Source organism: Mandrillus leucophaeus, unplaced genomic scaffold, assembly GCF_000951045.1.
Source record: "Mandrillus leucophaeus isolate KB7577 unplaced genomic scaffold, Mleu.le_1.0 Scaffold561, whole genome shotgun sequence".
Classification (NCBI taxonomy): domain Eukaryota; kingdom Metazoa; phylum Chordata; class Mammalia; order Primates; family Cercopithecidae; genus Mandrillus; species Mandrillus leucophaeus.
The window spans coordinates 942,664-964,931 of record NW_012106042.1 but is presented as its reverse complement, the minus strand read 5'-3'; the positions used below and the strand labels follow the sequence as shown (position 1 = coordinate 964,931).

The 22,268-nt window shown below is 34.9% G+C and overlaps 1 protein-coding gene across 1 annotated transcript in view; it reads left to right on the top strand.

Annotated features, from left to right (window-relative positions):
- Window positions 1–2,012: 2,012 nt before the first annotated feature.
- The window catches only part of ZBBX (zinc finger, B-box domain containing), a 143,378-nt gene continuing 123,122 nt past the window's right edge, over window positions 2,013–22,268 (top strand). The window contains exons 1-6 of the mRNA XM_011998231.1: window positions 2,013–2,035; window positions 2,947–3,105; window positions 3,516–3,663; window positions 10,322–10,438; window positions 14,686–14,799; window positions 17,230–17,320. Of these exons, the coding sequence (XP_011853621.1) occupies window positions 10,371–10,438; window positions 14,686–14,799; window positions 17,230–17,320 (273 nt within the window). The 5' untranslated portion in view covers window positions 2,013–2,035; window positions 2,947–3,105; window positions 3,516–3,663; window positions 10,322–10,370. The remainder of the gene's footprint in view (window positions 2,036–2,946; window positions 3,106–3,515; window positions 3,664–10,321; window positions 10,439–14,685; window positions 14,800–17,229; window positions 17,321–22,268) is intronic.

Sequence of the window (22,268 nt, the reverse complement as noted above, 5' to 3'; positions counted from 1 at the left end):
ATACATATGTAATAGGATGTTATATTTAGTATCACCCAAGGCAAAAGAAAGTAGATGCTTCATGTAAAAGTAAGACCACATTTCAGGGCTTGTAAAAAAGGAAATGGTAAGAATTTGGTTTTGCTACCTTGAAATGCCCACAAACTTTCGCCTATAAAAGAATCTGAAGGGCCAAGGAGCAAATGGAAATTGAGAGAATACTTCTGGAAAGTTGCAGATATTGATATATGTTCCATTTTCTTCCAAAGGTTTGGTATTATTAAAATATAATTACAATACTCAAAAACAAGATATTCTTTAAGTAGAGAATGTACATGTGACACAGTTTAATTCATTAAGGAAGGAATTATTAGAATGGTAAAGCTGGTTCAAAGAAAATTTGGTAGCTGACTGTATACAGGAATTGAGAGGAAGTATTAGTACGAGATTTCTAGGTTAGATACAAAACTGGTTAGAGCTGTATAGTGCAATAAAACCATTAGCTTTGAAAGTATTTTATTTAAAGGAAAGACATTATTTACATATCTAGATACAAATGATATGAAAAATGCAGGTGAAAAAATCTTCAAATAAACATATAACATTACACAGAGATTTTATCAACAGTTAATGATAAGAAAAGCAACACTTTAAAAAAAAATCATGTAATGCTCAGATTATTGTAAACAGTATTCTAGTGTGGCATTGAAGAGACTTGCCATTTTTGGCTTTACCTTATTTCTAAGTTTTGGATAATACTTGTTTACAGTCTCTGACCCTCATTTCAAGCTTGGTAAAATGATCATGTAAATCCATGCTTTTAATTTCTGCATTGCTGGTAATTTTTATCTCTTTAAATTGAATATCTCCAGTTCAGAAAACTTGTATTCAAACCTTGTCTTCACAGTGGCACAATGAAGCATGAGTTTGGAAAAACCCTCAGGAATACTGTGCTCTTGATATAGTTGTGGTAAACGGTGTGCAACATTGCTGGTGTGCCAGTTAAATGCATTTTACTTCAGTGGAGAGAATATCATCTTCCTAGAGCTGTAATTGTTTTGACATGTTTCATTTCATTTTGTCACTAATCATCATTCTGAAAGACAAGCACTTCATACTTTTTATTTTACTATGTGACTTAGCATAGGCTTAGTTTTTGTCTCTGTTTTGCCTTTTCATAACTGTGCATAAACTATTTTTCTAAATATAAAATAATGTTCTTTTAATGCTTTCAAAAAGTGCAAGAATATTTTATATATTATTTTTATAAGTTTAATTTTACTATGATGTAAGTAAATGCATTGTAAGAATAATTTTTTGAAGTAAAAGTTCTCTGTAGAAGTGATGAGAGGTTATTTGCAAAATAATCTTTACTGGGACATAATTGATGTGTGTTTACTGTTCTCTCTGGAATGTTTCTTGCTCTAATGGCCCATGTCTTTCTCTTTCCTTGCATTCAGATACTTCCCTGGCCATCTACCCTAAAATAGAACTCAATTATTTTCTATTTCTTTATCTGGCTTTAGTTTTCTTCATAGCAGCCGACATGTATTTATACTTGTTTAATGCCTTTCTGTTCCCGTTAAAATATATTTGAAAACAGGAGGAGCTTTGACGATTTCTTCACTGCAGTAATTTTGAGATCTACAAAATGGACTTTCAATAAATGCTTGTGGAATAAATAAGCGAATAGATCAGTGAATGAATGAAAGCTGAAAATATCTTTGGTAATTTGAAGAGCACACCTGTATGGGAAATAGTCTGCGTAAGAAAATCAGTGGTATCGCACATCCACTTGAAACTTGTTCTTGTATTAAAGGAAGGACTTGGTAAAGTTATACCATGAACATGATAATAGCAACCATCATAGCCATACCAGCACCACTGTTTCTTACTGTTTATTAAGCACTCAATATGGGCCTGACTTAGAGCTAAATACTTAATATTTATTGTTTCATTTATTCTTCCATACTACTTTACGTATGGACTAAGTGTACTGTTATCTCATTTAAGCAGTTAGACTCAGCTTTGTTACTTGCTCATGGTCACACAGCAAGTAAGTTGTGGCAGTACCGGCACTCAATCTCGAATCTGCCAGACTCCAAAACTCAGACTCGTAACCAGAAGACTACCATTGTCTTCTCTTGTCCATAGTGGTTATAATCTTATATAATTGAATACACCAAGTGAAATCATTAATTTTTTTAAATGGGTATTGGCGGACATAGTAATGTCAAAAGTAATGGTGCAAAGATTAGTACATAACTGTAATAGTTAGGATTGTTAGTCTGGTACCAAGATAGATGCAATGTGGTTAAGCATAGAAGCGTATACAGTGCAGTACCATCCATGCATCCTAATTGCAATATTTAAAATGGGAGAAAAAACCCAGCATATTTAGGAAGCCAAAGATAAATTCACTACAGGTGCAGCTTTGCTCAGAACAGAATAGTTGTGTTGAGAATTGTGGGTTAATTATGTGTGTGTGTGTGCGCGCGTGCGTGCACACATGTATTTGCTTTTGCTTTTTGTTTTATATATATTAGACTCCATGGGTCATGTATTTGGTACAAAGAAAAGAGAGTTCTGGACTTTTGAAGAGACCTGGATTCTCTATTGACTTTGCCCATGGTAGCCTTTGATAAATCATTTAAACATAGCATATATGTGGGAGTTCTGAAACTAAACTCCTTGAATTAATTTGTGGGTCTGCCATTTGTTAGCTTTGTAATTTTGGATTAAGATAGTCACATTTTTTGTGCCTTAATTTTTTTAGATTTAAAGTAGCTTGCTATGAGGAAGAATCAAATATGACATATAAGTCTCTCACTCGTGGTTGGAATATGACACTTGCTCAGGTTTAGCACATACCTAATCTCCAAGATCATCTCTGGCAGGCTTCCAGAGCCTGCTGAGTTTTTCCGCCCTTTCCTTCCTGTGATCGCCCCTTCCTCTCTCATTTCTCAGGCTCCTTTTCGCCCTCTGCCGGCGGACAGTGGCAGAACCCAGCTTTCTGGTTGCTATGGGTACCGAGGTAACGCGGTAACTAAGGAGACCAAGACGGAAACTCCCTGCAGCTATCCGCGGCCCGCCGGCGGTGGTGATGCGAGAGGCTGGGGTCTCCAGGTGGGTTGTCTGGCTGAGGGTGGATGAGGGAGAGGAGCGTCTCTGAGTCCGCCTAGCGGGCCGCAAGCCGGGGCTAGCTGGTGCAGTGAGCAAAGCGGGCAGCGCGGCTGGAAAGCGGAGGTGTTTCCTGAGCCCCTGCCATATGCTGACATAGCGCCAGGCCTGCAGGCAGCAGGACGGGGCCCTGGCCTCAGGAGTTGAAAGCCTTTGGTATACATCAAAGACTTCCCAGCCCAAGATGCTAATGGATAAATGAATCAAGAGTGAACCCCAGACAGGGGAACTTCATCAGTTGTACCCCTTCTGCAGCCCGACCCTTTCAAATACTAGCCCCTTTTATCCTTTGAAGTCATTTGCACCTTATGAAAAATTTGGCACCCTGAGAAACCATGTTTCATCCCCTCTTGTAGCCTTTAGTCTGCCTGCGCGTTCACATGCACCCACGTCCTTAAAGTTTACTCACAAGTAGACTATGGTGCGAGATGCCCAATTCCTGAAACATCTGAAGTTGTGGATGTTTATTTTTTTCTTCCCAAAATCAGCAGTAGAGAGACTCAGGTATATAAGGTTCAGTTATATATATTTTATAGCTTGACTTAAAATCTCAAGTTAGCAAAGCTCATTTAAAAAAATAGTAAAGTTGAAGCTACACAGGATTAAAGTTATACAAACTGTATGTTTATGCGAACGTAAAGACTCCCTCTGCCTTTCTCTAATTTAGCTTATCTTATAGTCTACACAGAGACCTGCCCTGACTTTCCATAATTTTACCAATTGTATTACAAATAAATTGTTTGAAAGTAGTTCCTTCATGTCTTTCAAGACACTTAATAATTCTTGCAATTAGTTTATTTGCTTTTTCATTTTTACCTACTTCCCTCACCAGAGTGTAAGTTCAGTGAAGACTGGTATTATACCTGTCTGGTTGACCTTGTTCCTCAGTGCTTAACCTGACTCCCGGCAGGAAGAGAGTTCAGTGTATATTTGTTGATTGCTCATCAAGATCGGTAGGAAACATTGAAAAAATAAAACAGACACGTTAGTTGAAGTGGGAAAGAGGGTGTGTTTAATCTTGTTCCATAGGGTAGGTTGTGCAAAAAACTAAAAGCAGTAGAAAAAAATTACTTGCTTAGCACATTATTATTGGCACTACATTATGTGTAGGGACTGTACTGATTGTTGGGGTTTCAAAGGTCAATGGTAGGACTACCCTCAAATATTTGGGCTACTTAGAGAAACAAAATCTATATAAACAAAGATGCAAAAAATAACACAAGGTAACATACAATAGCAAATGAATTTAATAGACATGGTCTTTGTATACGAGGAGAAGCTTGGTTTCGATGGAGGGAAACTGCATGATACAGGCGGCCTTCGAGTTGAGCATTGAATAGAATAAAACTTGGTGAGCAGAGAGGTAAACACTAAAGCTCATTAAGTAAAAAAGATGAAATCAGAGATGCTAAGGGTAAAGTAGAACCTTGATGCTCCATTTTCTTTTCTAGGTAGTTTCTAAGGCTGTTCCTTCTCTAGGTAGTTTCTAAGGCTGTTCCTTCTCTAGGTAGTTTCTAAGGCTACCCCTTTCCCTGAACCATGAGCTCTCTGGAGGTCTTATAGGAGCCCACAGCTAGATAAGTCAGGTCACAAATCAGATACCTTTTATTTAATATCCTGCAAATTAGAGGGGGAGAGTGTCCTTACCATTTTCTACGTGGATAAGCTGAAGTTCAGAGAATTTCTAGCGTGCAAAGGTCTTCTGACTTTAAATCCAGTGAATTTAGGATACCTAGGTTTTCTGACCTTAAATTCAACACCTTTTAATATTGCTTATTATTTTTAATTGAAAGTACTTTAAAATGGTATCTTGTCCCTTGATATCTAAAGGTAAAGTCTCTCAGTTGTTCTCAAGAGAACCTGCCTATAGAGGGTAAAAAATGGACGACTTGGGTACCATTTAGTGCCTTGAAGCAGTATTTTATTATCAGATATCTTGTTTGGCTGAAAGATTGAATGCAACCTGAAGTCAATACCTGTATTAGTCCGTTCTCACACTGCTATGACGACATACCCAAGACTGGGTAATTTACAAAGGAAAGAGGTTTAATTGACTCACAGTTCTGCAGGGCTAGGGAGGCCTCAGGAAACTTACACTCATGGCAGAAGGGAAAGCAAACACATCCTTCACATGGTGGCAGGAAAGAGAAGGATGACAGCTAAGTGAAGGGGGTTCTCGTGAGAACTTACTAAAAGAGCATGGGGGAAACTGCCCCCATGATTCAGTTATCTCCCGCCAGGGCCCTCCCACCATATGTGGGAATTATGGGGATTACAATTCAAGATGAGATTTGGGTGGGGACACAGCCAAACCATATCAATACCTGCTTTACTTTTAGAATTTTTGCTATGAGAATGTGGCACACATTTATTTAGTAGGACACTCCAGCACAAGATACTATTCTAGGAATCATGTATTATCAGTTCTTGCCTTATAATTTTTAAAATATTTTAAAATATATATACTTAAAATAACGATAATTAGATAGAGGAAATGTTAAAATTAAAATTCTTTTAATTATTAAAAGCAACTATTTTAAATTCTTATTTAACATTTCTTTCTTGGGTCTGTGATTTCTAAGTACTATGGTACTAAATGCCTAAACATGTTAGTTCACCCAAAGTTGCTTGCTAATTACACCCTTTCAAAATATTGCTTCAGTAAGGAAAAATCCCTACCTACGGTATGGTTTTTAAGTTTTGAGCCTAACATGATCTGTGTCATTAGAAGAATTAACTAACTTTAGATAAGTTTCCAATTACAAAAAGTGGCCCTTCTTGTAAACAGCGGTTTCCTAAACCTCCCTTTCTGCCAATGGTGTTCTCCTGCACCTCTAGCGGAATGCTCTGAGTTTCTAGCTGTATAGAGCGTTGTAAATTCCTTGTTTCCATTCTGTGGCAGTAGGTTTTGATGTGGGGGTTGCTTTCTCAAAATAGGAACACGTGTAGAAGGATCATCAAACCATCTTGGACAATTTTGGGTTATATTGGGTATTATGTGTGAGGAAAAATGGGGTTGTAGACAGAAAAATAATGTAGTCTAATCAGGAACTAGAAATTTTTCCAAATCACTACTAAATTTTTGGTATTTAGTTATAAAAAATTTGACCAAAAGACACAAGGAAGTATAAGTTTTGCATAATAAGGAGTTTATCTGTATTCCTCTGGTTTTATTAGGTGCTTAAAATTTTGTGCTTTACTATTCTTGCTGCTGACATTGTTATATCCTTGCTATCCCAAGAAAGGTGACTAAATTCTTTGTTGGCTTTACAAAAGGAAACAGGCAGAATAATATGACTCAGAATGATAATCTCCCCTTTTTCTTCATACAAGGAAATTGGCTTATGTAGGTGACTTGATAAAGTACATAATTGAGAAGAAGGCTTACTAATCGCATACAGTGAAGTGAAATTCCCCTCGAATAAGACCATTTATTGGTTAAATAACATTATAAGCAGAGCTACAAATCTCAGTCATCTTATTGTAATGAGATTTACAGATGTTTGTTCATTTTTTGTATCGGTAAAGTCAATCATATATCAGTTTAGCTTTATATATATACATACACATAAAATTATATTGTATATCTCAATGTGTAAGCAAAATTATAGCAATTTAGATTATTTTAATAATCAGACAGATTGACTTTGGGGATTATTTTATCTCTTTAATGATAATAATAGCATTATGGAAGTTTTTGTGACAAAGTTATCGATTGTAGGCAAGAGGCCAGTATTTGGATTCCCTGAATATGATCAGAAAGCAATACAGATTCCATGTTATGGATCAGGATTATTCCTGGAGGTTTTTGAAAGGTACCTTTGCTAGCTGCTATTTGATAAAAATGGGACAAAAATACTACCTACAAAAATGAGGGAGAAAAAGGGGATTACACTTGAAAATGCTATCACCTCCCTCCCAAAAAGCAAACCAAATCTTAGTTTTCCATTCCTATGGTATCTTTCTTTCTCTTTGACACTTAATTTAGCTTTGAGAGACAGGACTTGGTGGTTGAAAATTGAGTCTGAGTGAGACGCCTCCTATAGATTCTTCTATCAAAATGCCCTATGATATTGTGGTTGCTTGTGTGGATTTCCCCTTGATTGTGAAGGTCTCAAGGGAAGACACCATGTTATTTGCCACAGTGACTTCAATACCTGGGACCACTAATAGGGATCACGAAGGAACAGTTAAGTACATGTTTGTGGATTGAACGTACAAATATAATTAGTCCCATGATGCAACCACTACCTTATTTAAAATGTAGTAATTATTTTGTGTAATTCCATTTTGCAATTATCTTCAGAGAGTAAATTCCTAGAGAATTTCCTCCAAAATGGTGAAGATCTACCCTTTCAGGTTAGATTTAATTTTTGGAGATAGTCCAAGTAATTTGGAGGTAGGTTTGAGTGAAAAAAATAGTTGCTCCTGTTGCACAATCATTTTTAATTTCAAATGAGCCACAACAAAATGGATTTGTGTGTTTGTTGGTGATAATTCTTTTTTTTTTTTTTTTTGGAGACAGGGTCTCACTCTGCCACCCAGGCTGAAGAGTGCAGTGGTGTGCAATCTTGGCTCACTGTAACCTCGACCTCTCAGGTTCAAGTGATTCTCATGCCTCAGACTCCTGAGTAGCTGGGATTACAAGCATACACCACCACACCTGACTAATTTTTGTATTTTTAGTAGAGACGGGGTTTTGCCATGTTAGTTAGGCTGGTCCTGAACTCCTGACCTCAAGTCATCTGCCCACCTCAGCCTCCCAAAGTTCTGGGATTACAGGCATAAGCCACCGTGCCCAGATGTAAAATGGATTCTGTAGACAGTTTCAAAAGAGGTGTTGCAAAAATGTTTTTAATCAGTGGTTGCATCGTTGAAATATAAGATAGTCTCCCAAAGGAACAACAATGAAGAATCACTCATTTGGTTATGCAGACTTTGATGTCGCAATAGCCTTTTATTAGGTAACTCCAATTTTGGTGCTTTCCTTCCTTAAGTCTTAGAGCAAAGCTTCTAGACTTATGTTTTCCCTGCTGCATCCCTATTAGACTCTTATTAGCTACAGAATAAATTCCAAATGCTATAAACTTGACATTTAAAGCCACTTATTATTGGGCCTCAGCCACTATATCTAAATTCATGTTTATTTTTTTTCTTCCATGTAACCTGCACACCAAGCAAGTGTAACTATTCATTAGTTCCTTATTCAAGAGCTATTCTTTCCAACAGTATGGAATATTCATCTAATCCATATTTTTATCTTTAAGCCTCCTTTCTCCTTCAAAGCTTTACTTAAAAGCTAACCAGCTGAATTCTCTCTTTTCTTTCACTTCCTATATTATCACATGTATAAATTTTATAGCCCTTATATTTTTTACCTTGTTTTATGGCTTTTCTATTTAGGGTCGTATATGCCCTATTTTACTCTAAACCATTTGAGCTCAGAAAACAAACCTCCTTGGGCCTTGACTCCTCTCCATACCTCTCAGCACACTGCCTTGTATATAGCAGAAGCTTAATGCATGTTTATTGTGGTTATGAGGACACACATAGGAACAAATAAATAAATGACAACATCAAATGGTGTGGGCATTTAAGTCTATGGTCACTATAATATTGATTCATATTCCTTTAAAAGCTCTTAGAACTTGGAAATTTTTATTCCTATAAAAATCTAATAGTTGTTCATGTGACTTAGTAATTCAGTATTACAGAGTAAATTATTATAGAACCATGAATAATTGGGATACTTGGGAAACAGGGTGTTCTGAATAATGTAATTTTCTGGTTAACTCAAGTTAAGCAGAAAGTCCTTTTTGTTTCATTTCTTGTTGAAATATTCTTTCTAAAATATGCTAATTTCTGATTTTAGCCAAAGAGTATCATTAAAATTTTCTTTGATAAATGAGGATATTAGAATGCCTTTGGGTAATTATTACATACCTTAATTTTCATTTTATATTGCCATATATATATATATAAAGATTATTGGGTTTAGATTGTATCTCAAAGATTCTTTTCATTTCTCTCTGCATGGCCTTGGATATTATTTTTAGATAGAACAAATACTTGGTATACTTTTATAGCCTTAGCGATAGAAAGAGCCAGAATACGTGCTTTAGTTTGTTTTAATGAATGCATCCTCCACTTTTAGTTGAATATTTCCCTAGTCTTTCGTTATACAGTTGACCCTTGAACAACATAGGTTTGAACTGCACAGATCCACTTATAAATAATTTTAAAAAAATAATAGTTACACTCGTGTGCTTGTCCCTCTTGCTTCCCCTTCCATGTCCTCTATCTCTTCCATCTCTGCTACTCCTGAGACAAGACCAACTCCTCTTCTTCTTCGTCTTCCTCAGCCTACTCAGTGTGAAGCCCCCTATCATGATTCACTTCCACTTAATAAATAGTAAATACATTTTCTCTTCTTTATGATTTTCTCAATAACATTTTCTGTTATCTAACTTACTTTTTAAAAGAATATAGTATACACATACATATAACATACATAATGTATTCATTGATTATGCTATCAGTAAGGCTTCTGATGAACAATAGGCTAATACTAAAATTTTGGGGAAATTAGAAGTTATGCACAGATTTTTGGGGGATTGATGCCCCTAACCTTTATATGTTGAAGGGTCAGCTGTACATAAATATTGGTGAAATTTTAATTCCATCAGACATAATACATGTCTAACTTTATTAGTACATAAATACTTACATAACTTATATTTAAAATACAGTAATTTCTAGGTTTCCACAGGAGACTGGTTCCAGTAACACCCTCACACCTTGCAAACACCAAAATCTAAGAATGGTCAGGTTCCTTATATAAAATGGCATAGTATTTTCATATAGCCTACACATAACCTACTGTATACTTTAAATAAGTTCTTGCTTACTTATAATACTTAATAAAATATAAATAGTTGTACATTTTTTGTATTTTTTTATTCTAATATTTTTGATTCTTTGGTTGATACGTGGCTGCAGGGGACAAAGGGCTAACAGTGTATAATTTTTGCTGTTTAAACTTTGATTCAGCCTCTTCCCTCATAAAGTTTTAAAAACATTGCTGAACTATATGGAGTTTTGAATTTGTAACTTATACTGCTTCAACTCTGCCATAATTCTTTTGTCTTTGTTACTTTTACAGAAGTGTTTACAAATCAGAATAACTTTTAGACAACATTAAGGTGGTAATCATGAACACAAAAGATTTTGTAGTTCTTCCATGGGGAAAACCTGGAAATTCTGTAAAGCTAAAATATAGGTGAGTTAATATATATTTCTTAATAGGAATAGTTGCAAAGCTTCTGTATATTGTAATTTTGACTATTTTGTGAATTCTTATCTTCATTTTTCACATTCTTGTATTTTTATCTATAAGAATATAGCTTTGAAATACTATACATCTATAATAGTTTAAAAATGAGGATTAAAAACATTTATTCCACAAGAACCAATGTGACAAGTTATAAAAGTTTGGTTCATTACCTATTAAAGTAATGCAATAGAATGTTAAACATATTTTTCATGGCCCTTATTCAAAGTTAAGTAAGGATTATCCTGAAATTTAGGGAGACTATTGGGGTGAGAGACCCCTAACCAGGAATAGAAAGCACTGCATACTTTAGCCCTTTACATAAAGGACATTATGTTGAATTGACCTTTTCTAGGAGAGGTCTGTCCTAGATGACAGGGAGATGCATTTAGCCAGAGCCAAACAATTACTGGCATCCTGGGAATTTTATGACATTGCAGGGGTGTGGGAGAGTATAGCTCCCTGTTTGTCTATGATGTCACCTACAGTCACTGGAAATACTTAGGGCTTTCCTCTTAAATATCAGTAAGAGGCAGCCAGCATGGGATGAGGGCAGACTTTTTTTTTTTTTTTTTTTTTTTTTTAAGATGAAGTCTTGCTCCCTTGCCTAGGCTGGAGTGCACTGGCATGGTCTCGGCTCACTGCAACCTCCGCCTCCCTGGCTCAGGCGATTCTCCTGCCTCAGCCGCCCAAGTAGCTGGGATTACAGGCGCGTGCTACCACACCTGGCTAATGTTTGTATTTTTAATAGAGACAGTGCTTGGCCGTGTTGGCCAGGTTGGTTTACTCCTGACCTTAAGTAATCCTCCCACCTCTACCTCCCAAAGTGCTGGGATTACAAGTGTGAGCCACTGCACCCGGGCCAGACTACCATTCTTAATTTGAGTTTCTGAGTTTTTTGATCCAGATCAATAGCTTTGTGGTTATTTGATATCTTCAAAGCTATTCTAATGCTCTCTTCACCTTTGAGATACTGGGTATAAAAGCATTGTGTAAACTGGAAATGTTATAAAAATATATGGCATTATCATTATTACTATACCATATTTTTGGGGGGAGAGGTGCTATCTAATTGCTAGGACTACAAATTTTGTTAATAGAAAAAGTAAAAGGGGCATGCATTATTTGATTTCAGTGACATATTTCAGGCCATATGTCTATACCTATAAACATTCAGCCAACAAACATTTATTAAGTGTGCATTTTCTATATACTGTGCTAGGGAATGATGGCTACAAAAGCAAGAAGTGATAGTCCTGGTACTCCAAAAGCTTACAGAGAATATGAATGAGTACAGTTACATTGACAATACAGAATGAAGCATGGTGTGATGTGTACAGGCAAGGGACTAGGAGAGAACATGGCTGAAACTGCTAGAGCAGGAGCGAGGAAGTACCCAAGTTCTGAGTGAGAGATGCAGTTAGTTGGGTAGTTATTGGGTGAAACTTACGCAAAGGCACAGAGACCACATGATTTTGGGGACTTCTCAGACATATCCAATTGTCTAAGAAGAAAGGTGGAGAAAAAAGCAGGGTCTAGATGATAACTAACTTGTATGTCATAGTAAAGAGTTTGGAAATAAGTTGGAATCACTATTCCCTGGTCTGTCCATCTCCCTGATCCACAAACCATTAAAAGCCAGCACAGGAATACCCACTCATGGTAATTACCATAGAGTTCCCTTTCTCACTTTTTCCTTGTTCCAAGCCTGTTCTTGTTGGACATTGTCTTTATATTGTCTGACGTTCTGGTGTTCTTCCAGTCCTCTCGACCTCTTTCCCAGCCCCTAAACCATTTCAGTCCTCTTTCTAGTCCTTGGGTTTGTTCTGTTGATTAGAAATTATTTTCTAGTTTTCACACCATCTGTATTGACTCTAATATATTCAAATAGTTTGATGCATAATATTTAAAACAACAATTTTTTTTTCTATATAGGCAACATACATATTTTTGCTGAACTGATCATTTTGGAAATCTTAAAGAAATCTCTTAAACAATAAATTAAATAAATAAAGCTGAGGATCAACGTTAGCTTCCCTCAGTGGCCTTGCTTTCCCTTTATAACTGTGTGTATAACATTATCTCCATGTGGAATCCTCTGTTTTGTGTGAGATCCATACAATCCAATCTTGACCATAAACTTGACCACTTGGTCAGTAGGCCAGTCTTTTTCTTCACCCTTACCCTTTTCCTCTACCACAGTGGGACTTCAAAAACATGAGAAGTCTTCTAAGCAAATGAGTGACACAATCATATTTGTTCTTTCAACCCTTCTCCTGTAAGCAGTTTGTGAAGTATGGTAGACTGTCAAGACTTTAGGCAGGGAGATAAACTGTGAGACTCATCCTGAACTGTACCTGCAGCCCATTTCAGAATGGTCTGTTTCAGGAAAAGACACTATTGTCCTCCTGACAGCTCAAATAAGAAACATGGAATTATTTTAGATTTCTTCCTTTTTCCCTCTCTAATCAGTCACCTACTTCTGGTCAGTTTCCAACTTGTTAATTCTATTTTCTTACATTTCTCAAAAGCTCAATTTTTCTCTCCATTGCGCCTGCTCAGTCAGACTAGCCCAAATTCTCTATTAGTTGGATTACTGGAATAGTCTACTAATTGGTTGTCTTGCTTCCAGCGTTGTACCCTCTAATTGACTTCCTTTGATACAGCCTGAGTGATCTTTCTAAATGCAAGTCTGATCAATTCTCTTAAAACCCTTTAATGATCCTCATTGTTCATGCAATATAAATCCCAATTTCTCATCATGGCTTACAAGGCTCTTCATGATCCTGTCCACTTCAGCAGTTTGATTTTTTGCTACTTTTTGTATTCTGCACTTAATATCTGGTCACAGAGAACTTCCAGTTCCTTGACCCACCCATTACTCTTTCCTACCTGTGTCCACACTCCTTTCTTTCTGGAACACTACACTCATCACTGCCCTTTGACTGGCTAAGTCCTTTCATCCTTTAGGTCTCAGCTCATCCTTTACCTTCTCCAGGAACTGTTTCTGAATTCACAGGACTGGGGTATGTGCTCTTTCTTTGTGCCCAGGTAACCCCCTGTACTTCCGCAATGACAGCCCTATTCCACTATATTTCAATTACTTTCATGCTTCTCTATTCCTCTCAATACTTGAAGCTCCATTGTATTTCACATTCTATTACCTAGCAGTGTTTATTTGCCGTAGAAGCTGCATTACTCATTGTGGACTAGATACAATGAAAATAAACGCCTCTCTTTCTATATCTTAGCCAGTTTCTCTGAACCCTCTGGACAGCCCTTCCTATCACTTTCTGTATATCTTCCTGGATTGTGTCTGCTTGGCACATATCCTTGGCCCACTTGCTTTTTGGTAATTGCTTGCTACCTCTAGAAAGATTTCTCCTTTCTGAGCTTCATTATGCCTTGATTTTGTTCCATGCCATAGCATGCATGGGTGCCCACACTGCTTGATAGTAGTAAAACACTAATGTAATATTGAAGGAAGAGATTTGGACGTATAATAGTAAAAGCTAGAGAATTAGTTTGCTTAGATCTATGAAAGAAAGAGTCGGTGGCTAATACTGATAACCAGACTTCATAAAATGAAGAAAACGTCTATTGTCAAAAGCTTAGTGAGTTTCAGATATTATAAAAATCTCTTGTACAGAAATTCCTGTACCAAAACCATTAATCGGGGCTTTCTTCTTAATAGGTCTCAAACAGGTACTACCTTTTCCCCCTCATCATACATATATGAAATAAAGGTAGAGGTTTAAAATTTCGGAGATGACCAGCTCAGCAAAAATGTATATTTTGTCTATTGTTTTAAATACTATGCTTCAAACTACTTGACTACATTGGAGGCAAAACAATATGAAAATTAGAAAATATTTTTATTTTGTTTTCTGTTTGTATGTCATAGATATTTGTGTATATATAAAAACATGCCTTATATATGAAGTTAATTATAATTTTGAAACCCCTAGCAATGTAATAATTAAAACAAAAGTCTAAGATTTGAAGAGATAATTTGCCTCAGGATTTTGATGGAAGGCAAATGCTAACTTTAAAAACCAGATTTCAGAGTAGTACAAAAGAAATAGGTAAAATATTTTACTTATTATTCATGATTCTAATTTAATAGGAAAAGATTATATAAAATTATTTTGGCTTTGCTTGTTTTTCTGCTTACTCCATTTAAATCTTGTCTTCAGAAATGCTCAAGAACTGCGAATGGAGAAAGTACAGTTAGAGTTTGAGAACCAAGAGATGGAGAAGAAACTGCAAGAATTCCGATCCACAAGAAGCAAAGAAAAGGAAGAAAGAGAGTGGGTGAAACTCTTAGAGAATTTTAGATGAATCAACTAAATTATTTAAAGAACGATTTTATATACTGTTGTCATTCCAATAAAAGCATTTAATGGATGGATAATTTCTGACTTTAATGAACGAGCAATAGCAAAGGCCTTCTACTTTTTTGTTTTTGTGCCACTTAGATGAGGCATGTTGCTCTTTAAAATTACCATTACTTTTGTTTCTTCTGAACATTATTGGGTCTTATTTTTTCTTATTTCCTTTTTATTTAACTTTTTGCTTTTCATTGATTTATGGTCTGGAATGTTTACTACAGCAGTGCACACTTTACCTTTTGCTCTCAGAAAATTGCCATCAATAGCAAATAAACACCAGTTTATGTTTAGAGTCATTTTTATTTATTCAAAGGCTTTTGGGAGCAAGAGTTCACATATATATACATAATGAAGATCTGAAAAATAAATGCTATGATATATATATATATATATATATATAACTCAAACCCTTAAGTATATTTAAAATATTTTTAGCAAATGCTAGTTAGCTGAAATTTTATTAATGAAAACTTTCTAATATTGTGCTTATATATTTGTACTAATTTTACTGAATTTATTGTTTTCTTATAAAATAATATAAATGATAACAAACAGAACTAATAATTATGTGATGGAAATTCTCTCTTCTTAGTTCTAGGCTAACTCCCAGCCCATTTTCTAGCACCCGTTTTAATGACTAAAAATTTTCTCCACAAATGTCTTATCTTTGTATAAGTCTACATATATACGTGTATATGAATGTATTTTGTTTTCAGTGAGTATATCTGTTGAATATATTGTGTCTTTTACTTTTTTTTTACAGATGAGTTCATCTAAAAATATGGAAATTAATTCATATCCTACTATTTTACTTAATATATCTTAGTGCTCTTATCACATGAGAATGCCTTGATGTGATAAGAAAATTAGCCTAATTTTCTTAGTGGCTACATAGTATTTTTTGTGTGGATATAATAGCATTTATTTCTCAGATCTTTATTATGTTTTTAGTGTCTTATGATTATAAATGCTTCCGTGAACATGCTTCTTCATGTATTTTCACTTACATATGCAAAGCTATTTGTGGGATAAATTCCTACCTCCGTAATTTTAGGTCAATATGTTATTTGCATTTTACATTGTGATAGATATTGAGAAATTGTCTTCCAAATAGGTGTCAAAACTTTATAATCTTTCCCTACAGTGTATGAGAGTGCATGTTTCATGTCCGTTTGCTGGTACTAAATATCACCAAACTGTTTGTATATTAAATTAACTTTTGTTTAGTCCTTAAAGTGATGACCGTCAAATACCTAGAAGTACCTTCTTAACCTTTAATGACAATTCAAATGTGCTCATTATACTTTCAGTAGTATTTATCTTTAGAGTCCAATTCTTTGAAAAATATGCATAACTCATATACATAGCCCCTCTAATAATTAGAGCATTGGTTTAATCAGAGCATCTCATGTTGTATGTCATCCAGGATGACAAAGTTTATTATGTGTCTTGCTGCTTTTAATGATCTAGTGGCCAATTCTTTTACCTTCACTGATTCGAACTTTGTTTGGACTCCTAAATGGATCATGATACTCATCTGAGAATCAGAGTTGCTGAAATCAACCCTAATGAGTGAGTTTTTCTTAGCTGTGGAAGCTTTTCTAGACGATTCTTAACATTTTAAAGCATGACTGAGTTTTTACATTGTTTTCTGAGGTCACACAGATATTAAATAGCCAGAGTGAGAACCTGCCACTCACTAGCCAGGAAGACAATAGTGCTCCAATCTTAATTATTTATTCTGTGTGATGTTGAGCAACTGTTTTTCTTATTATTATTTTTAATGATAATTGGACTCTCTGGCTTGATAACTTCAAAAATATTTTGTTATGCTCAAGTAAATGTGCTTCAAAAACTGTACAGCTGAAGTATGCCTTCTTTGTAATCTCTGTTATGTTTCAATGTGGGAGATCATTAGAGGTTTTAACAAGGAATTCATCACTTACTAGATCCACTGAATATTTTGGGGTACTGGTTTGCTTACTTTTCTTCTTTACATTTGTGGACATTTAGCTTTTAAAATTGCATAAAGACCTGTAAAGTTTCCTATAAATTAAGAAAGCTATCTTTAGTCATTGTGAATATCAAGGAAATAGAATTCTTCATTTGTGTTTGTCTATTTCATTTTATTCATTTCTCCACAAAAGTCACAAATATGATAAAGCTATATTTTAAAATTATTGAGGATATTTTGACATTATTGATATTTCGTTTTCATTTTTTGCTTTTTTTTTTTTGCATGTTAACAACTGAATTTCCATTTCCTGAAACAGGAAAACTATATTTCTTTTCATTAAAGGGAGAAATATATTTAGTAATTACATTTTGTCTTATTTATATATATTAAAGGTCAAGCGAATATTACTGGAAATCTGGAAAAGTGGGCAAATTGGGTAATCAATCATATATGATGTCAAAAAATAAAGGAAATGTTATTAAGGTAAGAAGATACTATTTGATTCTTATGCATTCTGCTAAGCAAGAAGATATTCTGTTTTAGGTCTTGCATTTTCTTCTATACTCGGAATATGCTCTCCTTATTTTAACAACTTTGCATATTATTCAATTTTTGATTTGTTTTGTAGGGTAATATGCAACTTTCATTATTCAATTATGTTTTTGTTTTTCAGCTACAAACTGATTTCAAAATTTTACCTTGCAGTGAATTTGTCCATATTCCAAACTGAATTTTTCCATTCAGTGTGGATCTGGTTTAAAGTATATAAAATAGAACTCAATACTTCTAAACTAAGGTGAAAGCTAATGTTCTTTAATATAACAAATGAGAGACTTTATTCTTACTTTTATATCAAATTTGTTTAGTGTTTTATATTCTGCTTCAATACTAATTTATTATTCATATACTGTTGATTCCATGTGTAAATATACCCAAGGAAAAAAATGCTTTTCAGTTTCCCAGCTATAGAATTGCTGTTCCTTTACTGTATACTATAAAATATAATATTATATTGAAGATGAAAATCAGATAAGTGTTTTTACATAAAGAAAACAGTTTTGCTTCTGGATTCTTTAGTGCAAGATTCATGACTTGGTAAATATTAACTTACACAGCTTTTGTTTTTTATGTACCTATCATTAAACTTTCATTGGGTCAGTTGGAATCTACAAAGATCTTACTTGGCACTTCTAAAGTTTTTGGCTTTGAGAAAGCATTTTATTCTCTGGTGTCATCTATCTTAGGGAAAAATCAATTATAAAAGTTTTAACCCCCAAAATTAAAAAAACTTATCTCACTAGAAACAGACTATTTGTAAGACGATTAAAAGAATCTATAGGTCAGATGAAAGGAGGCTGAATTAAAAGGGTAGAACATATATAAAGAAAAATGTGGAACCATGAAAGAGAAAGAAAGGAGAAGAGGAAGTCAAACATATAATTGATATTACAGGCTGGATAGACTAAGAGACAGCATAAAGAAGGGACTCAGAAAAGTACAGGGTATACATTTAGGGTTTTGTTTGAATTTTCAAGAAAGTTGCAGTTAAAGGACTAAATGTACTCCCTAGGGATTTGTAAAAAGTGGAGAGGTATAAAGAATAAAGCTTAAAGAAAGCCAGTGTGTAAACTATATTGGCAAAGAGAACTGTAATATTCACTCAATAAGCTCAATAAGTGTTAATACCAGTCAACGGTTTAATTTCTTTTCCTTTCTTATCTCATTAAGTGCTTATATCACTCCTAAGAGGATGTTATTATTATTCCAGTTTCACAGATGAAATAATTTAACATCAAAAAAATTAAATAACTCACTCAAGGTCAAAAGTCAGGGCCAAGATTTAACATATAAGCTCTCAGGCTCGTCTAAGATAATTTGCCAGCTCCCTAGTGAAGAGAGATTGAGAAGAAAAAGAATGGCAGAAGTAAAATCGAAGTAGTTCAATGTTATAAGGACAAAAGTAAAGGAGAACATTTCTAGAAAATATGAAGCCAATAATGTCCAATATATTGTGTAGTGAAAAACGTTTTGAGTATCTATTTAGACCAGTGTTTCTCAAGGGGACAATTTTGCTTCGCAGGAGATATTTAACAATGTCTGGAGACATTTTTAGTTGTTAACATTGAGAGATACACTTTGTTGTTGTTGTTGTTTTTATGTGTGTTTTTTCCTAAAGATATATAGTGAATAAGGGCCAGGGGTGCTGCTAAACATCCTACAATGCACTTGAAAACCCCCACAACAAAGAATTATTTGGCCCCAAATGTCAGTGATGCTGAGGTCTGGAAACTCTGCATTAGATTATATAGATTAACATTCACTTAATCTTTCCAAGCCTCTATTACCATATTTGTAAACTTGCATAATAATACCTACTACTTCAAAGAGCTTTTGAGCAATGTCAAAAACTCTTTGAAATATGTGAAACCACTTTGTAATGATACCTAAACATTACATTAAAATGTCTATTCCTGGATAATGAAAATATTTAAAGGCCCTAAATGTGATGAGTGTGTCAATATTAAATAAGAAAGTAGATTTCAATTGGTTGAAAAGAAAAGGATGGGAAGCAGTGAGTAAAGACTATTGTTGCAACCAGCATGAAAGTAGAGGGTGACCTTTCAAGGGTTTAATAGAATCAAGGAAAGACTTTATTAAATTCTTTTCTAGAATTGGCAAGATGATGTGAGCCAGTTTGTAGAATGAAAGATGGACATCTTAGTAGAGGAGAGAGTAAAAATGTGGATGAAAGAGGTGCTAGTTGCTGGGTGTGTGGTCTTTGAAGGGATGGTTCATTAAAGAGGCCTTCACCAAGGAAGGAAGACATATTTTTTTTGTGTGAGACAAGAAAGGTGGAAGAAAAAACAGGTGGCAACGAAAATAAATTTTAGAGATTTTTTTGACAAGTGGTGAGGTAGGACACTGAAACATTTTAATAGGAAGATCTCAACTTTCTTAGGACAGTTGAAGACAATATCATCTTCTCAGGTGAATGAAGGGAAATGGGATTAATTTGAGTTCTTGGAAATGAAGAGATTTGGAGTAGCCGCTGTGGGAGTTGTGGTTGGGGATTAGTAGCAAATGAGTAAATGGATTGCCGAAGAACCATAAAGCCTACCGAGGTTGTTCAGCATGGATTTGTAGGAGACTCTATAATATTATTTTTATCACAGTGGTACATAGATATTGAAGGTATCAGAGGGAAGAGATAAGGTGATTGATGTTGGCACTGAAAAAGTTTTCAGTCTGAGATTTTGAAAGTGTGACTATTCAGAATGCTGCTTACGTGCCAGATTTGGTCATAATGGTGAGGTGGCTGAAGAGGCATTTAGATGTTCACAGTAGCCAGCATGTTGGAGGGTCTTCAAACCAGGATGTCAGGTGAACACGTACATTGAAGTCTCTAAGACTGTCACGCAGAAATGTGATGGAGAGAAATACTGAGCAGGTTGCTGAAGTTCAGGTGGAAGAGATCCTAGATATTGACACAGGCAATAAGTGGATGGTGGGGACCTACAGTAGAGGCAACTTTGCTGAATCATAATAGCAGAATCATATTCTGGAAGCAGCACTGAAGAGCAAATCGAAAAATTTTCTCTCTCCTGGTGTGTGAAAGGAAGTGGAAAGGAGCTAGGTCCTATGGGAAGTGCTTTGGTGAAGACTGTGTCTAAGTAAAGGTGGCTTTCAGTTGATGTAAACTTTTGACTGAAATATTTTTGGGAAAGGTTTAACGCATAAGATACATAAATGACTATTTAATAGAAGCTCCATGGAATGGCAGTAGGGGCTTGGAAGGAACGACAATTAGTACAGAATTGCAAAGTTTCAGTAGCTAATTGGGTTGACAGTGAGAACGTCTGAAAGATGACTTGTGGGAGAAGTTTGGGCTCAGTGTGGCAGATGAAGGCATTGGTGGGAGTTCGGAGGTATTTGTGAATGCCAGGGAGGCTGATAATGACAACATAGTCTGACCCCAGTGGCTTAGATAATATGTCTGTGTGGTAAATCCACTAAGATTTCCTGCCCCCTGATAGCGCCCCTTCAATACCTACTGGTGGGGGAGTCAGCACATGAATAAGTCATAGGCTTTAGTATATTAAGTTCCTGACATTTGTATATACAAACATATACAGATATCCATCTTTCTATCTATATGTATATATAGATATGCATGTATTATATATGTGTATGTACCTGTGTGTATATGTGTATATGTGTGTTTGTGTAAGTATGTGTATCCTTGGTTCAACCCTACCTCCAACCCTTTCCCAAATGGATAAAAATCAGACCTATGAGGAAATTCTATTTGTCTAAAAATAGCAGCTAGCAGTTTGTTCACTGAAATATTTTTATGCAATTTGAATTACTTGAAATAAATATGGCTGTGTTCATAGAGCAGAACAATATTAATCATAATAATAAAAACAAATTATACAATTTCCTGAATAATGGGTTCATTTTGCTTGGGCATATCTATCCATTCCATCCAGGGTAGCCTATAACCACACTAATCATATTTCAATTCAGATGTATCATTAAAGTAATCATACTGGATAATTTGGTTATGAAAAATGAGATTAGATTATCTGTAGCTTGTATAACATTAGCAGTTTAAAAATAAAAGTGTGGTTCATAGAAAAATTGATTATTTCAATCTTGTTTTCTTTTCTGCTATGTTTGGTACATAGCATCTGAGCAGTTACTTTGAAGAATGTGAAAAATAACTGCCCCTTTGAAGCAAAACCACTAGATTCACTGAGAATAATTAGGCCTACATTTTCAGATGACTGCAATTGGTACAGCCATAGATATAGAGGAAGCCATTGTTCTCATATTCTCACGTACAGATTGAGCAATTGAGCATGCAAATTGCAAATTGAAAACTAGGCCTGAATTGACAGTATCTATATAAATGCATACCATCCTTCATTCTCGTTTGTGTACTTTAAATGTTGGTTTTAATAAGATCAAGGCAAACATGTTCAATTGGCAAGTGTATTTTATTTCCTAAAATATTAAAATCCCCAAATTTTAAGTGAAGATTTATTTGAAATATCTAGCAGTGAATCTTATTTATTCAATTTTTTTTGACTAATATTTAGGAAAGTCAGGGATCACTAATAACACTTTTGAAGGATAAGTCTGTGATGCCTACACATGTAGTTCTCTAAATTGGGCAAGTAAAATAATATGGTTTCTATAGTAATGTAAGCAGAATAGATTAGTCACAATTCAGTTTAGATTCAGCTTACACAAATATTAGACTGTGTGTCTCAGAAAGAGCAGAAATAGAAAAGATGTATTAAACCTTTACAATATTTGAACACTAGCACTTTCCTAAAATCATTACATGATGACATATAATGATTTTTGTTTAAAAGACAATTTATGTTTTCAAAAATTGGTTTACGTATATTTTTAAAATTTATTT